Source organism: Cetorhinus maximus, chromosome 20 (assembly GCF_964194155.1).
Source record: "Cetorhinus maximus chromosome 20, sCetMax3.hap1.1, whole genome shotgun sequence".
NCBI classification, from domain to species: domain Eukaryota; kingdom Metazoa; phylum Chordata; class Chondrichthyes; order Lamniformes; family Cetorhinidae; genus Cetorhinus; species Cetorhinus maximus.
In genome coordinates, this window is record NC_135898.1 from 27615467 (window position 1) to 27636431 (window position 20965).

The window sequence follows — 20965 nt, forward strand, 5'->3', positions numbered from 1 at the left end:
AAGCCAGGATGGTGAGTGGCTTAGAGGGGAACTTGCAGGTGGTGGTGTTCCCATCTATTTGCTGCCCTTGTCCTTCTAGATGGTAGTAGTCGTGGGTTTGGAAGGTGCTGTCAAAGGAGTCTTGGTGAGTTGCTGCAGTGCATCTTGTAGATGGTACACACTGCTGCCACTGTGTGTCGGTGGTGGGAGGGAGGGAATGTTTGTGGATGGGGTGCCAATCAAGCGGGCTGCTTTGTTCTGGATGGTGTCAAGCTTCTTGAGTGTTGTGGGAGCTGCACTCATCCAGGCAAGTGGGGAGTATTCCATCAAACTCCTGACTTGTGCCTTGTAGATGGTGGACAGACTTTGGGAAGTCAGGGAGTGAGTTACTCACTGCAGAATTCCCACCTCTGACCTGCTCTTGTAGATTTTTTACAAAACCTGTAAATCGATGGCCTCGAAACGTTCTCCGTTACAGAATTCTCCATTGCAACAATTAAATAAGACACATGCTTATCCTGAACATCAGCCAATTATATCCGACATGTGAATGGGGAGAGGAGTAGTGTGTGAATGGGGAGAGGGGAGAGTGTGTATGCATAGGCGAGGGGAATGTATCTGTGAATTGGGGAGGAGAGGGTGGTATGTGTGAACAGGGGAGGGAAAAGTATGTCAATAGGGGAGGGGAGAGTGCGTGAACGGGGGGAGGGGAGGGGAGGGTGTGCCTGAATGGGGGGAAGAGAAGGGAGAGTATGCCTGAATGGAGATGGGGGGAGTATTCATGGATGGGACAGGGGTGAGTGGGCGTGAATGTAGGGAGCGGAGGATGTGCGTGAACGGGGGGAGGGGAGGGGAGGGGAGGGTGTGTGTGAATGGGGGAGCGGAGGGTGTGAGTGAATGGGGGAGGGGAGAGTGTGAGTGAGTGGGGGAGCGGAGGGTGTGAGTGAATGGGGGAGGGGAGGGTGTGAGAGAAAGGGGGGAGGGGAGGGTGTGTGTGAATGGGGGGAGGGGAGGGTGTGTGTGAATGGTGTAAGGGGAGGGTGTTTGAATGACATCCTTGAAACAATGGCTTGATGTTGAGTGGTGGGGTCATGGTCCAGGGGGAGGTAGGAGGAAGCGTCTGTGAGTTGACGCTCAGCCTCTGCGAGGTAGAGGTCAGTGCGTCAGACAACAACAGCACCACCCTTGTTAGCAGGTTTGATGACAATGTCAGGGTTGGACCTGAGAGAATGAAAAGTTCCTTTTGTTTGACTAAGAAGCCTCCCAGACCATGTTTCTACAAGGGGGTGGATGAGGGGTGGACTGGTGGTCAGGGGGTTGTTGGGGGTGGACTGGTGGTCAGGGGGTTGTTGGGGGTAGTCGGGTGGACAGGGGGTGTGGGAGGTCTCCAGGGGAGGCTGTGATGACATCATGCTGGAGGGAGTGGAAATGGTCAATTACCAATCCAGCCAGTAGGTGGCAGTCACCTCTTGTAAAACCCCAGAATGTAGAAGATATGGTACAGGAGTTTTGTTGGTTTTTAGTCCCATTGATTTCTCCTGTAAGTTTTTATTACTAATATAAATTATGATAAGCTTGTCATTCTCCGTTCTTTGCCGAATGTCAGACTGCCAACTTTACGTTTTGTGTCAGAAAAGGGAGAGTTTTTGGCGCTGGACTTAGGAGGCTCGATATTCCGTGTGTTAAGGGTCAAAGTGTCAGAAGATGGGCGGCAGGTGGTGCGCACGACCAGCCAGGTCTATCCCATGTCTGAGGATCTGAAATTTGGCAACAGCCAACAGGTAACTCCATTCTTTTAAAGCTTGTAACTACGATAGACAAAGACTGAGAAATCCACACCACTCATTACCATTTCTTTCCTTGTCTGCCTTGCAGTTTTTTGACTACGTTGCTGAATGCCTGGGAGATTTCATTAAGAAAGAGGAAATAAAGGATAAAAAGCTTCCACTTGGCTTCACTTTTTCCTTTCCCTGCAGACAAAGCAAACTGGATGAGGTGAGAGTGAGCGGTGAGGAGAGAGGTTTAGCTTGTTGTTCACTCTACAGCTAACTGAACCCTGTGCTATCAGCCTAACCTGTGACTGCCAGTTGTTGTCAGTGCTACACTGATGGTGCAATAATGGGCAGATAAGCCTGCCTCCTGTTGCTGATTCCTATCCATTGAATCCAGTTTCCCAATGTATCAGGTGCCTCATGTTGAGTGATCCCAAAATTCTCTTTATCCCTGACACTGTCCATGATTAACATGGGCAGCCAGCTCCATTGTCTAGATTGTGTTCACCATGATCACTGCAAAAGATTCCACTTGTACTTTGCTTTTATTTGTTGTACCTAAACTCTTAAAATTGCTCCTTTGTTCCCATTGATTGTTGTGTTGCAGTAATTCAGACATCCCGAGATGAAATCCAAGAGAGATTGAGTTCCTCTGACCTCTGTAACCTCTGGACTGGAGCTGACCTCTGGGTCATGGGGTCAGACCTATAGCAGCACTAATTAACTGTAAAGTCCTGGCAGCAAATGAATTTGGAAGGACATCATTGTTTTTAAGAATGGCTCTTGTTAGAAGGAGTAATGTTAGAAAATTGAATGCTATCCCCCACACCCTGGCTCCAGTGTCAGTATGGGTTTGATGCAGTGTCCAGCCTCCAGTAAGGCCTGTGATTTTAGACCCAGCTCCATCAGCAGTGTGACGAAGGGGTTAAAATTTTAAATTCTACCTCACTGCTCCAGCCTGCTGCTCCCCACCCATTTGAACTTTTCCTGCCCCAAATCAGGCCAATTATGAGCCCTAGTTGACTATAACCCTCCATCAACTGGGGGAGGTCAGGTCAGGGGCTGCGCCGATCCCGCTTGGCCTCAAGGACGCGGCCCTCCGCTGCATGTACTCCTTCCGGCACCAGGTATTTGCCCGCCTGGCCCGGGAGGAGCGTGTGCAGGGGGCCTTTAATGTGGAATGTGAGGGGGCTGCCTATAGGGTCTTCTCGACTGCGGAGGGTGTGTGGTGCCATGCCTGTAAGGAGGTGGGGCAGGTCCGTAAGAACTGCCCCATCTCCTAGGCCGCGAGCACCATCCGGGCGGCCATGGATGGCACCATCGCCCCTCCCCCCGCTGCTCCTCCCCCTGTCACCGCTCCATCTCCCTCCCCGCAAGGGGAGGTGCCGCCGGCAGCCACTGCCATCTCGGCTGTTGGCGAGGCCGGGGGGAGAGACCCCGTGCTGCAAGAAGGCGCAGAGGAAGACCCGCCACCTGGAGGCAGCCCCATAGACCCCCCCCAAACCCACTCTGATCCCCAGACACCCAGGAACACCAGCCTGAGGGTAAAAACATCATCCAGCCCTGGCGACGTGTCCGCGCGTGCTCCCAAAACCGTGTGCTCCTCAGCACCATGTACTGGGCCCAGTGTCGTCCCTACACGGGTTCCCGGGTCTGGTGGGGGTGGGGCACGATCCCGAGCCTGTGGTCCTATTAAAGAGGGTTGACCAGCCCAAACCCCAGAGGGCGGAGCGTCTGGAAGGGCTGGACGAAGTGGCAGAGGCCTCGCAGATGGAGGCCTCCACAGCCCGTAGTCTACCCCGGAACAGACACCACCCCTTGGAGGGGGAGGACCTCATGACTCCTGAGGTCGGATGTGTCTCCTCCCCCAGTTAAAAGGTGGTGGCGTCTCCATCCCGCAAGTCCTCGCTCTGCTCTCTGGGGGGAGCCCAAATCCCCCACCCCTTGCTGCAGCCCCCTGAGCAGGGCCCCTTGGGAGTCGGTGAGGGTAACACCCTTGCGGTGGTGCCCCACCCCAACTCACCTTGTACCCGAGATGCCATCTGGCCCGCCAGGGGACTGCAGTAGTCCCTTCATGGTCCCAACCACTGGGTCATCGGGTGGCGGTGGCAAGGAGGGCCTCCCCGTTCCCTCCCAACCTTCAATGCCGGGCGTCTCTGTCCTGGGTCTGTAGCTTTTTCTGGACTTGCCGGGTGACCCAATGCCTGGGGGGGAGCGGGGATCTGAGCCGCCGCCGACCTTTGGCCCATATCCCCAAGAGGAGATCAGAGAGGACCCTCTGCCCTTGACCCTGGGGGTGGGATCAAGGTAGAGGTGGAGGTGGAGTCGACTGGCAGCTCTGAACCAGCCCCCATACTCAATACGGGGGAGGGGCTGGAAGCTGGATGAGACATCCTGGAGGAGGGCGGGGTTTCGGTGGTGAGCACCGGGGACCGCTTAGAGTCATTGTTGGGTGAGGTGATGGATTCCTTGGTGACCCCCACTGATTCTCCTCTCATCCCTTTACGGGAGCTCCAGGATTTTTTAGCCAGTAATCGCAGTCACTGAGACAAGGTCCAGTCAGCCCTGGACCGGTGGCATTCTTTTGCTCTTGTGTTCTGGTCCACCCACGAGGCCCTCAAGGCCCCTGGGCTAGACTGGAGCACTAAGAGGAGGGTCCACACGTTTCTCGCTGGGCACCTGAAGGAGAGGAGCGATTAAAATTGTCCTCTCCTCCTTACACTAGGCATGGTGATGGCAATACATACTTCTGACAATGAAGACTACCATAGCCAGCCTCAACATCCACGGCAGCAGGGACGCACAGCGCAGGTTCCAGAACTTCTCGGTTCTCCGCAACGGGAAGCATGCGGTGTTCTTCCTGCAGGAAACCCATACCGTTCCTGGAGACAAGCTACGTGGCTCCTGGAGTGGCGAGGGGGGCGGAGGGGTGGGGGGTGGGTCTACATCAGTCACCTAGCCTCCAATTCTGGCGGGGTGGCTATCTTGTTGGCTCCACGTTTTCAGCCGGAGATCTTGGGGGTCAAGGAGCCGATGCCAGGCCGGTTGGTTCGTTCATCTCGACGCACAGCAGCAAGCGAGTTTCTTTGAGGAAGTGTCCACTCTTCTGGGCTCCATCGACGTGGCTGAGTGCATCGTCCTCAGGGGGGATTTTAACTGTACTCTCAAGGCCAGGGACTGTCACGGTGCCCAGCACCGCTCGTTTGGTGTGAGCAAGTTGCGGGACCTGGTTGAGTCCTTCGACTTGGTGGACATCTGGCGACATCTCCATCCTGACTCCAGCGTTTTCACTTTCGTGTCACCTGGAGTCAGAGCATCCAGACTCGACTGCTTTACGTTTCCAAGGCATTCGTGTCCTGCGTTCCACCGGCTTCTGTGCAGCAAGTGCCGCACTCAGACCACCATCTGGTGTGGGTGGAACCCATTCTGTTCTGCGCTCGGACGGGGTCCATGTACTGGCACTTTAACAATCTGCTGCTGGAGGACGAGCAGATCCTGGACTCGTTCCGTCATTTCTGTGCCTGCTGGAGAAGGAAGTGGGGAGGCTTCCCCTCCTTGAGATTATGGTGGGACGTGGGCATAGGGTCCGTCAGCATCTCCTTACGCTGCTGGCCAATGACGGATCCCTTGTTTTGCATCCGGAGGGAATCAGGGCCATCGCCCGAGATTATTACACTGCCCTGTTCTCTCGAGATCCGTCCAGTGAGGACGCTCGCAGAGTTTTGTGGGAGGACCTGCCGCAGGTCGGCCCGGAGGGCGCCAGAAAGCTTGACTCCCCTGTAAATCTGGGCGCCCTCGACAGCCTCTCCAGGGGCAAATCCCCGGGACTGGACGGGCTGACCATGGAGTTCTTCAGGGTGTTCTGGGAATTCCTGGTGCACAACTATGTGGGGGTCCTGGGGGAGAGTATCGTAACCGGGGAGATGCCCCTTTCGGTTATTGCCCTGCTGCCTGAGAAGGTGGATCTCCGCCTCCTTTAAAACTGGCGTCCGGTCTCCCTCCTCAGTACGGATTATAAGATCTTTGCCAGGGCCATGTCTTCTCGCCTTGGCACCGTGCTGGACCACATGATCCACCCTGACCAGTCCTACACTGTCCAGTGCTGTACCATCTTCGATAATAACCATCTGGTCCGGGACATTATCCATTTTTCCCAGGTGACTGGTCTGTCGAGCGCCTTCCTGTCTCTTCACCAGGAGAAGGCGTTCGACAGGGCGGATCACAAATATTTATTCAGGACCCTGTGAGCATTCGGGTTCGGGACACATTTCGTCGCCAGGATCCAGCTTCTGTACGCTGTCGCAGAGAGTCTAGTTAAGGTTAACGGGTCCCTGACGGCACCCCTTCACTTTGGGATGGGAGTGCGTCAGGGCTGCCCCTGTCTGGCCAATTGTATTCTACCTGCGTGGAGCCTTCCTGTGCCTCTTGCGGAGGAGATTGTCGGGATTGGTTCTGCACGGGCCAGGCATCGGGGTGGTCCTCTCGGCTTACGCTAATGATGTGCTCCTCATCCTCATGGACCCGGCTGACCTGCGGAGGATGCGCGAGTGACAGGATGTCTACTCTGCTGCGTCCTCTGCCAGGATCAACTGGGACAAATGTTCTGGACTCCTGGTCAGTCCGTGGCAGATGGATCCCCTACCCGAGGAGCTCAGGCCTTTCACCTGGAGCAGGACCAGCCCTCTCTACCTGGGGATCCATCTCTGCCCTGCTGAGGAATCCTGGCCGGCAAACTGGCAGGAGCCGGAGACCAAAGTCACCACTCGCCTGCAGCGCTGGACAGGACTGCTCCGAGTGCTGTCTTACCGGGGTTGAGTGCTGGTCATAAACCAGCTGATCGCCGCCATGCTGTGGTATCGGCTGGTCACTTTGACCCCCCCCGGACTTTGTCACAAAAATCCAGAGAATGCCCGTCGACTTCTCCTGGGATAAAAGGCTGCACTGGGTCGCTGCTGAGGTTCTGAGTCTCCCGCTTAGGGAGGGCGGTCAGGTGCTGGTGTGCCTATGCACCCAGGTGGCGACTTTCCGTCTTCAGGCCCTGCAGCGATACCTTTACGTTGAGCCCCCTCCGAGATGGTGTGCCCTGGCGACATATTTCTTCCGCCAGGTGCACGGCCTGAATTATGACGTGCAGCTCCTGTTTATAGACCTGAGGGGCCTTCGTGGCTCCTTGCAGGCTTTGCCCGTCTTTTACTAGGACCTGATCAAAGTCTGGAACATGGTCGCCTCGTGACGCAGCTCTCCGCCGTCAGGAGTAGCGGCTATCGTCAGAGAGCCACTGCTCAGGAATCTGCCTCTCCGCCACTTTTGGTGGCTGATGGAGAGGAGGACTGTGGCTGCCGGGGTGACCATGATTGGGGACGTGCTGGGTGGTGGAGGATTGGGCTGGATACTCCCACTGGAGTTGGCGCATCGCGTGTCGGTGGACGTTCAGCTCACGGCCAATGTCGTCCATGACCTTAAGACGGTCGTGCTCGGTCCTGACACCATTCTGGGCCTCGAGGTAGTACACGTGCGCAATGGTCTTCCATCTGAGTGTACCCCTATTCGGACAGGATTCCACATTGGCCCCAAGCCCTGAACCCTCCCTCAGGAGCCGGTGACCTGCAACCCAAGTCGCCTCATGGAAATGCCCTCCGTGTCCTTTAGCACGGCGCGGAGGGGTTTCCTGTACGGGCTGCTGCTGCACACCCTTCACTTCCTCGCCCTCGCCCGCTGCCCGGACACGCCCTGGCGTGCCTTGCTGCCGTCTGGCAGCAGACGTCCCCCAGTGGGGGGGCCCTTTACGGGGGTGTCCTCCCACTTTCCATCAGGGACCTGGGGTGGAGGGTGTTGCACGCAGTAGTCCCATACAACCGTAGGATATGTCGGTTCACGGGCTCCCAAGACACCTGCCTCTTTTGCGGTCTTGTGGAGTCCGTGGACCACGGATGAATAGGGTGTTGTAGGCTTTTCAGTTATTTACAGAACCTTATATTGATGTTTTGTTTGCATTTCAGTCCCACGCTCCTGATCTATGGGCACCCAGTCCGGATGGGGGCCGGGAGGGAGGAGGACGCCCTTGTGAACCTGCTCCAGGGCCTGGCCAAGTTGGCCATTAGCAGGTCCAGGCAGTGGGTGATTGAGGGGGTCGTCCGACCCAACTGTTTGCCCCTTTTCTGCGGCTATGTTTGTAACCGGGTGTCCCTGGAGAGGGAGCACGTGGTGTCTGCCGGCACCGTCGAGGCCTTCCATGCTCGGTGGGCACCACGAGGACCGGGGTGCCTTATTGACCCTCTTAATCACATTTTGATTTAATGTTGGCAAGTTTCCTTTAAATTTTGTCTTTGTTTTGCAGTTTCCCTTTAAGAGGCTGCTTTTTAATTTGTCCCCAATTTTGTTAATTTAGTTTATTTGGTTGACTCAAAAGAGTTACATCTTCTCGACCTTCCTAACCCTGCCTTGGTGCTCCCCGACATCCACAGCAGAGGTGGAGGCAGCCTGCTGGCTGCTACGCCCTGTCTGTGATGACCTTGGCGGGCGTCCTCTGGAGGGCTGAGACTTGATGGGACCCGTAGCGTGGGTGGATGGCCCCGGAGCGTGCACCTGCTGATCCTCCTCCCTCTGGATGCCTAAGGGCCCCTGGCTGACTCCTTGAGAAGGGGTAGCTGGAGAGAGGTGGGGCTGTCCCTCAACCTTCTCGCGTACACGCTTTTGAAGGCATCAGCGATTGAGTTCAGCCCGCGCAGCAGTGCAGGAGTGACGTCTTGGACCAAGGTCTCCATGGCGGCTGCCATCCTACCAGTGTTGACCTCGGTGCGTTGCAATGCCGGCACTATCACCTCAGCCTGAAGACGGACGGACTCCTTCATCGTGCCTTGTAATCTGAGGAGTGCAGCGGACATCCCTTCCTGATGTTCCCGAGCTTGCCATTTGCAGCTGCAGCAACTGTGACATGACCGAGTCCAGAGGGTCATCATCTGACTCGGACTCAGCAACGTTCTGGCCTCCAGCAGTCCTCCGAATGTCAGGGACCTGGGAAGTCCCTGCCTCCACCTGCTTTGGATCAGAAGGTGTAATGTGCTCACCAGATTGTGATCCCGAGGCTACTCTAAAGCTAGGTCATACCGAGGTGTGTGTCTCTGCACTGGTGGAGGGTGTGGGTGAGCGCTGTGATGGGACTTCAGGGAGGGTGCCCCCAGATTCCTCTTCAGAAGATGTTTTCGGAGCTTGATTGGAGGCCCTGGGTCATGGAATCTGTCGGCTGTTTGGCAGATGTACCTACAAAAGCAATTGTTGAACTTATTGCATGGCAGTGGCCTGTGAAACAGGACACATCACTCACAGCATGGTTGTCTGATGGCTGTTGCACTGCTGGATCCTCACTTGGTAGAGCAGCGCCGACCTCACCGTCAGCACAGGACCGATCCAGATCGTCACCGGCCAGCTGGATGGCTCTGTTTTCAAAGTCCGTGCGGACATTGATTTCAGGCATTTCTCCACCAGCCTGCGAACTCTCCCTGTTGTTGTGTGCCAGCTTGCCCTGCATGAATAGAGATGGAGAGAGTGTAAGCAGGATGCCTGCCAGGCCAGATGATAAGTATGTCTGGCATGTGTGGGTGATGAGTGGTCCCATGGATGGGCTGAGGATAATGAAGGTGAGTGTGAGAGAGTGAATGGTGGTGTCCCTTGAACTGGCAGTGAGTGAGATCCCTGTGGATGTGTGATGGGTTTGTGAGTGTGAGAGTTGAGAGTGATGAGAAGAGTGACTTACCCTGGCGGAACGGAGATCACTCATCCTCTTTCAGCACTGGGTGGCTGTCCTCCTTTGCAGGGCATTGTCGCTGACCACCACTGCCACTGCCTCCCAAGCTGGATTAGTGAAGTTACTGCCCATCCTGCGGCCAGAGCGGAGGTGGAGGACATCAGGTGAGCCTACATTGTGTCCAAAAGGCACTCGAGGGACACGTCACTGAATCGAGGGGCTGCAGTCTTTTTGCCTTTCGGGGCCATGTCTTCTTTGCAGCAGTTGTGGGCTGGAAGCACTGAGAGGTGTGCGATTGGTGCCCAGCGTGATGAAATAGTGAGGTGATGGCATGCTGGGCGAATGACAGCCCACCCGCCATGGAAACAGCGCGTTTCCCGGGGAGTGCATAATTAATGTGGTGGGTTTGGAATGATACGGCATGAGAAGCTGCCATTGCAGCCGGCGGATAAATGTCGTTTTCCCCACCCAGTACCACACTTAGTGCAAATCTGGGATGCTTCCACCCAATGTCTCCTTAATATCAAGGTCAACCCACAAGATGATACTTGATTATGTCAGTGTGCTATTTTTGTCTTTGTTAGCCACCATCCTCAGGCCTAGCTCAGTGATATTTGTAAGCCATCCCAAACTTGGGCTAGTTTATGCTGCAGATTATCTCAAGAACCTGGACTGAAGCTACTCCACTTCACCTCATGTGGGAACTTTTCAGGCAGCAGAGAGAAGGTCTTCCACGGTTTGGGCTGCATTCATATCCAGGTCCCAGCAATGAATGTATAACCCCTCCCCCCACAAGTGATGAATAGCATTGGCATCTACCCAACAACGTGGAAAATTGCCCAGGTACATCCTGTCCTGTCCTGTCCTATCTACGAAAAGCAGGACAAATCTGATCCAGCCAATTACCGCCCCATCAGTCTACTGTCGATCATCAGCAAAGTGATGGAATGTATCACTGACAGTGAATAAAGCAGCGCTTACTCAGCAATAGCCTGCTCACTGACGTTCAGTTTGTTTCCGCCAGGGTCACTCAGATCCTGACCTCATTACAGCCTTGGTTCAAACATGGACAAAAGAGCTGAACTCCCGAGGTGAGATGAGAGTGACTGCCCTTGACATCAAGGCAACATTTGACCAAGTGTGGCATCAAGAAGCCCTAGCAAAACTGGAGTCAATGGGAATCAGGGGGAAAACTCTCCACTGGTTGGTGTCATACCTAGCACAAAGGAAGATGGTTGTGGTTGTTGGAGGTCAATCATCTCAGCTCCAGGATGTCCTTGCAGGAGTTCCTCAGGGTAGTGCCCTCGGCCCAACCATCTTCAGCTGCTTCAGTGATAACTTACTCTACAACAAAAGCTCAGAAGTGGGGATGTTTGTTGATGATTGCACAATGTTCAGCAACATTCATGCCTCCTCAGATACTGAAGGAGTCCATGTCCAAATGCAGCAAGACCTGGACCATAGTCAGGCTTGGGCTGACAAGTGGCAAGTAATATTCACACAGATGGGCAGGCAATGGCCATCTCCAACCAGAGAGAAAATAAGCACCTCCCCTTGATGTTCAATGGCATTACCATCACTGAATTCCCAACTATCAACATCCTGGGGGTAACCATTGACCAGAAACTGAACTGGACTAGCCATATAAATACTGTGGCTATTAGAGCAGGTCAGAGGCTAGAACACAAGAACACACAAGAATTAGAAGCAGGACCATTTGGCCCTTCAAGCCTAGTCCACCATTCAACAAGATCATGGCTGATCTGATTTGATCTCAACTCTACTTTCCTGTCTTCCACCCTTGACTCCCTTGTCAATCAAAAGTTTGTTGAACTCAGCCGTGAATATATTCAATGACCCAGCCTCCATTGCTTTCTGGGGGGGGGAGAATTCCAAAGGTTAACAATCCACTGAGAGAAAAAAAACTCCTCATCTCAGTCTTATTTTTAAACTCTTTAAACCCTTATTTTTAAACTGTGTCCCCTAGATCTATTCTCTCCCACAAGGGGAAACATCCCACATCATACATCTACCCTGTTAATTCCCCTCAGGACTTCACATGTTTCAATAAGATTATCTCTCACTCTTCTAAACTCCAATGGTCTAGGACCAACCTGTTCAACCCTTCCTCATAAGACAAACCCCTCAGCCCAGGAATCAGCTGAGTGAACCTTCTCTGAACGGCTTCTAATGCAATTATTTCCTTCCTCAAATAAGGAGACTAAAACTGTACACAGTATTTCACATGTGGTCGCACCAATAGCTGCAGTAAAACATCCCTGCTTTTATACTCCATTCCCCTTTGCAATAAACAATATTCTATTCACCTTCCTAATCACTTGCTGTACCTGCATACTAACTTCCCCGATTCATGTGCCAGGACACCCAGATCCCTCTGTACCTCAGAGTTCTGCAATCTCTCTCCATTTAAATAATATGCTGCTTTTCTATTCTTCCTGCCACACTGGACAAGTTGCATTTTCCCACATTTTACTTCATCTGCCAAATTTTTGCTCACTTACTTAACCTATCTATGTTCCTTTGCAGACTCCTTATGTCCTCCTCACAACTTATTTTGTGTCATCAATAAATTTAGCAACCATGCCTTAGGTCCCTTCATCCAAGTCATTTATATAATTTATAAATACTTGAGGCCCCAGCACTGATCCCTGTGGCACCCAACTAGTTACAACTTGCCAATTCGAAAATGATTCATTTATCTGGACTCTCTGCTTCCTGCCAGCCAGCCAATCTTCTATCCATGCTAATATGTTACCCCCTACACCATGAGCTCTTATTTACTGGAGTAACCTTTGATGTGGTATCTTGTCAAATGCCTTTTGGAAATCCAAGTACACCACATCTACAGGTTCCCCTTTATCGACCTTGCTTATTACTTCCTCAAAGAACTCTAATAAATTAGTCAAACATGATTCCCCTTTCACAAAACCATGTTGAAACTGCCTGATTGCATAATGATTGGAAGGTTAGGAATTCTGGGGCGAGTAACTCACCTCCTGACTCCCCAAAGCCTGTCCACCATCTACACAAGTCAGGAGTGTGATGGAATACTCTCCACTTGTTTGGATGAGTACAGCCCCCACAACACTCAAGAAGCTTGACACCATCCAGGACAAAGCAGCCCACTTGATCAACAACCCATCCACCATCTTCAACAGTCACTCCCTCCACCATCAGCACACAGTGGCAGCAGTGTGTACCATCTATGAGATGCACTGTAGCAACTCACCAAAGCTCCTTCGTCAGCATCTCTAAACCCGCAATCTTTACCACCTAGAAGGACAAGGGCAGCAGATACATGAGGACATCACCGCCTGCAAGTTCTCCTCCAAGCCACTCACCATCCTGACTTGGAAATATATCGTTGTTCCTTCACTGTCGCTGGGTCAAAATCCTGGAATTCCCTTCCTAACAGCACTGTGGGTGTACCTACACCACATGGACTGCAGCGGTTCAAGAAGGCAGCTCACCACCACCTTCTCAAGGGCAGTTAGAGATGGGCAATAAATGCTGGCCCAGCCAGCGAAGCCCACATCCCGTGAATGAATAAAACAAAATGAAGTAGACTCCCACCCCCCAATGATGAATAGTGTAGCCCCCAGTGTCATTCAATTTCTGAATTGGGAAATAGTTTCAGTGCTGTCCTGAAAGTTTTGCTGGCTTGGCATAGCTTGGAAGGACTTCTGACCCTTTAAACACCGACCTGCACTTATGGAGCCTGGTAAACAATAAAAGATCCCAAGGTGTTTCACAGGAGCGTTACCAGATAGCATGCTCTGTCTAACTTGGGAATATTCAGTACTGACACAGTGAATGATTGGCTTAACAGAGTAGTCACAGGTGATCTGACTGTCATTTTGGGAAAGATTAGATGAAGGACAAGGAGAGTAGCCACTATTCATTGAAAGCAGACAGAATGAGAGAGTAACTGGAATCTTTTATATTCCACATGATCATATCTCATATTTGATGGTCTTCCAATTCAGGGTACTCTCATTTCCTGGACTAAAGGATACTCTGTCAACGGAGTACAAGGAGAAGATGTCATCAGCTTGTTACGCAAAGCAATTGCAAAACGAGAGGTGAGTTTATCTCAGATTTAAATCTGTTTTATCTTTTTGAAATCTATCTGCTGATGAGCCGTGTGGTCTGGGTTTCGATAGCAGGCATAACATGTTCTTATATTATTTTGATATTCAGGCTCAGTTCATGAATAAGTTGTGACATTCTTGAGGAACCAGTTTTATCTCCACCAGTGGACAAAGGATAAAATCAGAGCAAGTGACAGAAAAGTGACCTGAGCTAAAATGAAACTTTCACTGAGATTCCGGCCACTGAGAACAGAACCAACGAAAACGATACGGCTGAGCAGCAGGAGTTAGAAAGATTCTCCAACTATCGGTGTACAACCCTCCCACTGCCCATTACGCCCACTGCCCATTACGTCCACTGCCCATTATCCCCCACTGGCCATTACCCCCACTGCCCATTACCCCTCACTGGCCATTACCCCCACTGCCCATTACCCCCCCACTGGCCATTACCTCCCACTGCCCGTTACCCCCCACTGGCTGTTACCCCCCACTGGCTATCACCTCCCAATTCCCATTATCCCCCACTGCCCATTATCTCCACTGGCCGTTACCCCCCCAATTCCCATTACCCTCCACTGCCCAGCAAACCCCACTGTCCATTTCCCTCCAACTGCCCAATGTCCTCCACTGCCCATTAACCCCCACTGCCCATTAACCCCCACTGCCCATTAACTCCCACTGCCCAACACACCCCACTGCCCATTACCCCCCCACTGCCCATTCCACTCAACTGCCCATTCCCCTCAACTGCCCAACCAAACCTGCTGCCCATCCCCCAATTGTTCATCCCCCCCGTGCACAACCCACCCCCTGCCCAAGTGTAGGACACTTAGAAAATCATAATACAATCAGGCAGCATCAAACATTATAATGGGAATATATTATATTATTTATGTATTATATTAGCATCAAATATCTTTTGTGAAAAGGAAATCATGTTTAACAAATTTATGCGAGTTCTTTGAGGATGTAACAAGCCTTGTTGAGGGCAGATAAAGGGGAACCAGGAGGTGTAGTGTATTTGGATTTTCAAAGGGCATTCAATAAGGTACCACATAAAAGGTTATGCACAGGAGCTCATGGTGTTGGGGGGTAACACTTTAGAGTTAGATAGAGGATAGACTAACTAACAGGAAATAGTGACTCAGGATAAAAGGGTCATTTTCAGGTTGGCAAACTGTAACTAATGGATCAGTGTTGGGGCCTCAACTATTTTCAGTCTATATTAATGACTTGGATGAAGGTGGCAATAAGGATCAAAAATTAGAATATTATTTAAATGAAGAGAGACTGCAGAATACGGTGTTACAGAGGAATCTGGGTGTCCTTGTACATGAATCACAAAAAAGTTAGCATGAATGCGCAGCAAAGAATTAGGAAGACAAATGTAATGTTGGCCTTTATTACAAGGGGAATGGAGTATAAAGTCGGGAAGTCTTGCTAAAACTGTACAACTGTACAGGGGATTGGTGAGTCTGTGCCTGGAGTGCTGTGGACAGTTTTGGTCTTTTTACTTAAGGAAGGATGTACTTGCATTGGAAGCAGTTCAGAGAAGATTCACTAGGCTAATACTTGGGATGAGGAAAGGTTGAGCAGGTTTGGCCTATACTCATTGGAGTTTAGAAGATTGAGAGATAGTCTTATCAAAACATTTAAGATTCTGAGGGGGGTAGATGCTGAGAAGATGTTTCCCCTCATTGGGGAATCTAGAACTAGGGGTTGCCCATTTAAGACGGAGATGAGGAGGAGTTTCTTCTCTGAGTGTTGTAATGTTTGAAATTCTCTCCCCTGGAGAATAGTGGAGGCTGGATCATTGAATATATTAAAGGCTGAGTTAGATAGATTCTGACATTTTTTTTATTCATATACTTGGGGAAGCTGTTCGAAGTTGAGGTTAACAATCCATTCAGCAGCTTCAGCTGAGGCAGTGTGAATGGTTGTGATGTCACCAGGAATGGATCTCTCAGGGCATTAGTTCAGTATGTGGGCGATGGTCTGACTTGGATTCCCACTTTCATAATTTGAGCTGTTCCTAATATTCCATTTGTGGCCACATCTTCCCTGGCCCATCCTCAAGCAGTGGGGGGGTCTCCAGATTTTCCATGGAGGGTTGAAACCTGGGACTTCACCGTTTGGGTCAGTTAGCAGGTTGTGGTTGGTGATGTTTGTGGTCAGCAAGAAGGTGCATCATGGAGAGGTGGGGTTGTCACCAGTTTGTAGGGTGTGGAGTAGGTTCCAGTGTGGACTACGGGACTTGAGATGAGTGTGTGGGTTTTTGATCGACGAAGAAGTCAAAGGATGTGGACCTCCAACAGGAAAGTGAAGTTAGGGTCACAATCAGGTCAGCCATGATCTTCTTGAGTGACAGAGCCGGCTCGAGGGGTCGAATGTCCCACTCCTGCTGCTATTTCTTATGATTTTATGAACTTGTGGTTAGGGATGAAAAATATCATAGGGACAGTGTACACTGAGCTTTAATCTGTATCTAACCCTGTACTGTACCTGTCCTGGGAGTGTTCGATGGGGACGGTGTAGAGGGAGCTTTACTCCATATCTAACCCCGTGCTGTACCTGCCCTGGGAGGGTTTGATGGGGACGGTGTAGAGGGAGCTTTACTCCGTATCTAACCCCGTGCTGTACCTGTCCTGGGAGTGTTCGATGGGGATGGTGTAGAGAGAGCTTTACTCCGTATCTAACCCCGTGCTGTACCTGTCCTGGGAGTGTTCGATGGGGACGGTGTAGAGAGAGCTTTACTCCGTATCTAATCCCGTGCTGTACCTGTCCTGGGAGGGTTTGATGGGACAGCGAATAGACAAGGTGCAGAGCTTTGCACTCCCAGCACTAACATAAACAAATATCACAAACCCTGCTCCTATTTCCTATCTCCTTCCAATGAAAGTTCTTTAGAAAGTGGAATGCCACCCAGTTTTATCACAGTGACAAAGATGTGTTGTTTTATTAGGAGTATGAAGTGGATGTGTTGGCTTTAGTGAATGATACCGTGGGAACCATGATGACCTGTGGATTTGATGACCCGCTCTGTGAAGTTGGCGTTGTTATTGGTAATAAGGAGTTTGTAATCACTTTTCAGTTTTTAAACATTTCCCTTCATACATGAAATCGAGGTGTTGAAGCAGCAATCTGTCTTCCACAGGTACTGGTACTAATGCCTGTTACATGGAGGAGCTGAGACACATCAGCATGGCGGAGGGCGATGAAGGAAGGATGTGCATCAACACAGAATGGGGAGCATTTGGGGATGATGGCTCTATGGACGACATCCGGACTGTGTTTGATAAGGAAGTAGATGCTGGCTCCATCAACCCAGGGAAACAGCTGTAAGTCAACATTGAACCTTCCTGTGACTCAGTCTTCATTTGACATGACCGTTTCCTGACCTCTAACATTTCTGTGGTAATCTGAGGTGCAATACACCTTTAAGAGCAGCTTTACCACATGACTGTATTACCCAATGGCTGTGTAGCATTGTTAATCTGTAGTTTAGAATAGGGTCTGTTGGAGAAGTACATATTGTGTTAGTGCTCTGTTACTTGTGTAAATAAGCAGCATGTGCTTCATCTTACATTGATCTCTGCTTCTGCACTTTATTGTTTGCCAACTCACCCCCCAGTAGGTAGGCATACAACCGTATTACCTGGAAAAACTCAGCAGGTCTGGCAGCATCGGCGGAGAAGAAAAGAGTTGACGTTTCGAGTCCTCATGACCCTTCAGGTTCTGCTGAAGGGTCATGAGGACTCGAAACATCAACTCTTTTCTTCTCCGCCGATGCTGCCAGACCTGCTGAGTTTTTCCAGGTAATTCTGTTTTTGTTTTGGATTTCCAGCATCCGCAGTAGTTTTTTGTTTTTATATATAGGCATACAACCGTGTTCGTGTGCAAAGCGACCTGACAGAAAGAACATAACAATTTCCTAAAGGTTCCGGCTTTAATCCCTGTCCTGTGCTGAGCACGTTGATCTTCAGTGGATGAGCAGTGGTCACTATGAAGCTATGGAATTAGGAAGAGGGAAATGAACCAATGTTTTGTCTCCTGATTCTATCCAGTGACTGTATTTAGATAGAATGTGTGTGCAGATTAGGCCCAAACAGGCCCATGCTTGACTATGAAGCCCTGTTTCATAGAACCATAGAAGGTTTGTGGCACAGAAAGAGGCCACTCTGCCCATTGTGTCTGTGCCACCTGCCTAATCCCAGTTTCCAGCATTTGGTCCGTAGCCCTGCAGGTTACGCATTTGAGGTGCATATCCAGACACCTTTTAAATGAATTGAGGGTTTCTGCCTCTACCACCCTTTCAGGCAGTGAGTTCCGGATCCCTACTACCCTCTGGGTGAAAACAGTTTCCTCATCTCCCGTCTAATGTTTCTATCAATCACTTTAAATCTATGCCCCCTAGCCACTGACCTCTCTGCTAAGGTAAATAGGCCCTTTCCATCCACTCTATCCAGCCCCCTCACAATTTTGTACATCTTAATCAAATCTCCCCTCAGCCTCCTTGGAACAGCCAAGGCGAACAACTCCAGCTTATCCAATCTTTCCTCATCGCTGCAATTTTCCAGTCCTGGCAACATCCTCGTAAAGTTCCCTCTGTAATGCAATTACATCCTTTCTGTAATGAGGTGACCAGAACTGCACACAGTACTCAAGTTGTGGCTGAACTAATGATTTATACAGTTCCAGCATAACCTCCCTACTCTTATATTCTATACCTTGGCTAATAAAAAAAAGGATTCCATATGCCTTCTTAACCACCTTATCAACCTGTCCTGCTATCTTCAGGGATCTGTGGACCTTCACTCCAAGGTCCCTCACTTCCTCTGAACCTCTCAATATCTTCCCATTTATTGTGTATTTCTTTGCCTCGTTTAATCTCCCCAAATGCATCACCTCACACTTCTCCAGGTTGAATTCCATTTGCCATTTTCCTGCCCACTTGACCAGCCCAAAAATCACCTGTATTAAATCACAACCAGGCATCCCAAAGTAAGTTGCTCACCATCTTATCAATGTAATGACGGCACCATTGGATAAGGAAAACAAAACACACCCATCTGTAATGAACTGAATAAACAACACCAGCAACATGCAGAACATGGCAGTCCTGATCCCTTCAAGATCACAGAACTGGAGGCAGCATTGAGGAATCTGAAACGCGGCAAAGCAGCGGGATTTGACAACGCTGCACCAGAATTCCTGAAACAACTCAGCCCTCTGCTGACTCAGTTCTACACAAGAATCATCAGTTCAATCTCACTCCCAAAGGTGTGGTGTTTGGCAAAAGTCATTGCCATACCAAAACCCGGAAAAGATCCCATACTAGCAGCTAGCTATTGACTGATTTCATTACCTTCTGTGTTCTTAAAGATCTTTGAGCATCTCGTCCTGCAATGTACATCTCCAGAAGTGGAGACCATCCTTAATGTCGACCAAGCTGGTTTCTGTAAAGGGCACAGCACATATGGTCAAATTCTGGCACTTACCGCCTACATTGAAAATGAAGACAGGTGTGGTGCTGCTGGAGCTCACAGCTGCCTACGATACAGTGTGGCATGCTGGTCAGCTCCGAAAACTGTCCAGAGTTCCAATCTGGGTCAGGACAGCTGTTGAAGCACTCCTTCACAACAGACAATTTAAAATCCATCTTGGACAAGGGCAAAGTGCATAGAGAAGATTGGCCAATGGACTACCACAGGGTTCAGTGCTAGCCCCAATGCTGATCAACATATATACAAATGACCTGCCAACAACCACATCCGTAAATTCATCTATGCTGATGATATCTATTGTGCCACCCAAGCCCCATCCTTCTGCGTGCTGGATCAGATCCTTAACGAAGATGTTACAAAGTTGATGAGCCACTGCAGCACATGGCGACTTACATTGAATTTCTCTAAAACGATATCCAGTGTATTCCACCTCCATAATGCCAATGCCAGAAAAGAATCACATATTTACATGGATGGTCAGACACTAAAACATGACCCTAACCCAACATACTTGTGGATGACTCTGTCCTTCCGGGAATATCTGAAGAAAAGAGCAGCAAAGGTCAAAACCAGAAGCAATTTATTAACCAAACTTGTTGGATCTATGTGGGGCGGTGTTGCTGCCACAACACTCCAGACCTCAGCACTTGCCCTATCATTCTTCGCAGCAGAGTATGTGCTCTTGTCTGACAGGTCAACGTGCACATATCTTGTTAGCATTCAATTAAGTGCAACAATGTGCATCATAACTGGAACTCTTCGCTCAACACCACTCCCCTGGCTTCCTGTCCTCACCAACATCACTCCCCCACACATCTGCTGACTGACGAAAACCCACAAGCTGTTTGAAACAATCCATGTTGCACCTCACTTACCACTCCACAATGATACACTCAATCCACCTGCTGCCCACCTTCCATTTCGGTGCCCCATATGGGGTAATCTCCCTGAGCAAGGTCTACCAGCAGACATTCTTTGGACCAAGGAAGTCACTAATAACTTTCTTGTGACAAACGCCACCTATCGAATAGCAGGCTTTGATCTACCACAGTGGGAGTGGTCCTTGCTAAACAGATTCAGGACAAGTCAGAGTCCCTGTGCAGCCAACCTCCACTGCTGGGGCCTCAGTATAAACCGCATGTGCACTTGTGGAGAGACACAAACAATGCTGTATACTACTGAGGAGTATCCCCTCTACAGACTAAGTGGCAGGCGAATCACCTTAAACTTAGTTAATGAAGAGGAGGTGTCTTGGCTCTGGAGATTGGCTTTCACTAAATAATGATAGTCCATTGACACCCTCCTGCAGAGTAAAGCTATCCTCCTCACTATTTACCACGCGGCCAATATTTGTGTTGCCTGCAAATTTCGTGATCATCCTTCCTACATTTACATCCAAATCATTAATATATACACCACAAAAAGTGGGGAATCTAGTACTGAGCCCTGCGGAACCCCATGGGAAACAGCCTTCCAACCGCAAAAACACCCTCAACAATTACCCTTTGTTTCCTGCCACTGAGCCAATTTTGTATCCAACTTGATACATTCCCCTGAACCCCATGGGCTTTTATTTTTTTAACCAGTCTGCCATGTGGGACCTTGTCAAAAGCCTTGCTAAAATCCATGTAGACCACATTAACTACACTACCCTCATCAATCCTCCTTGTTACCTCCTTAAAAAATTCAATCAATTTAGCCAGACACGATTATCTCTTCACAAATCCATGCTTTTGAGGTGTCAGCTGTGGCTCAGTTCATAGCACCCTCGCCTTTGAATCAGAGGGTTGTGGGTTCATGTCCCACTCCCGGAAACCAAGAACTGTGATTGTACTCGAAAAGAGTTGCAAT

The 20965-nt window shown here is 50.3% G+C and overlaps 1 protein-coding gene across 1 annotated transcript in view; it reads left to right on the top strand.

The window, feature by feature from the left end:
- Window positions 1-20965, top strand: part of LOC144694990 (hexokinase-1-like) — a 222828-nt gene that overhangs the window by 5753 nt on the left and 196110 nt on the right. The window contains exons 2-6 of the mRNA XM_078565820.1: window positions 1612-1760; window positions 1855-1974; window positions 13503-13598; window positions 16573-16672; window positions 16765-16948. Of these exons, the coding sequence (XP_078421946.1) occupies window positions 1612-1760; window positions 1855-1974; window positions 13503-13598; window positions 16573-16672; window positions 16765-16948 (649 nt within the window). The remainder of the gene's footprint in view (window positions 1-1611; window positions 1761-1854; window positions 1975-13502; window positions 13599-16572; window positions 16673-16764; window positions 16949-20965) is intronic.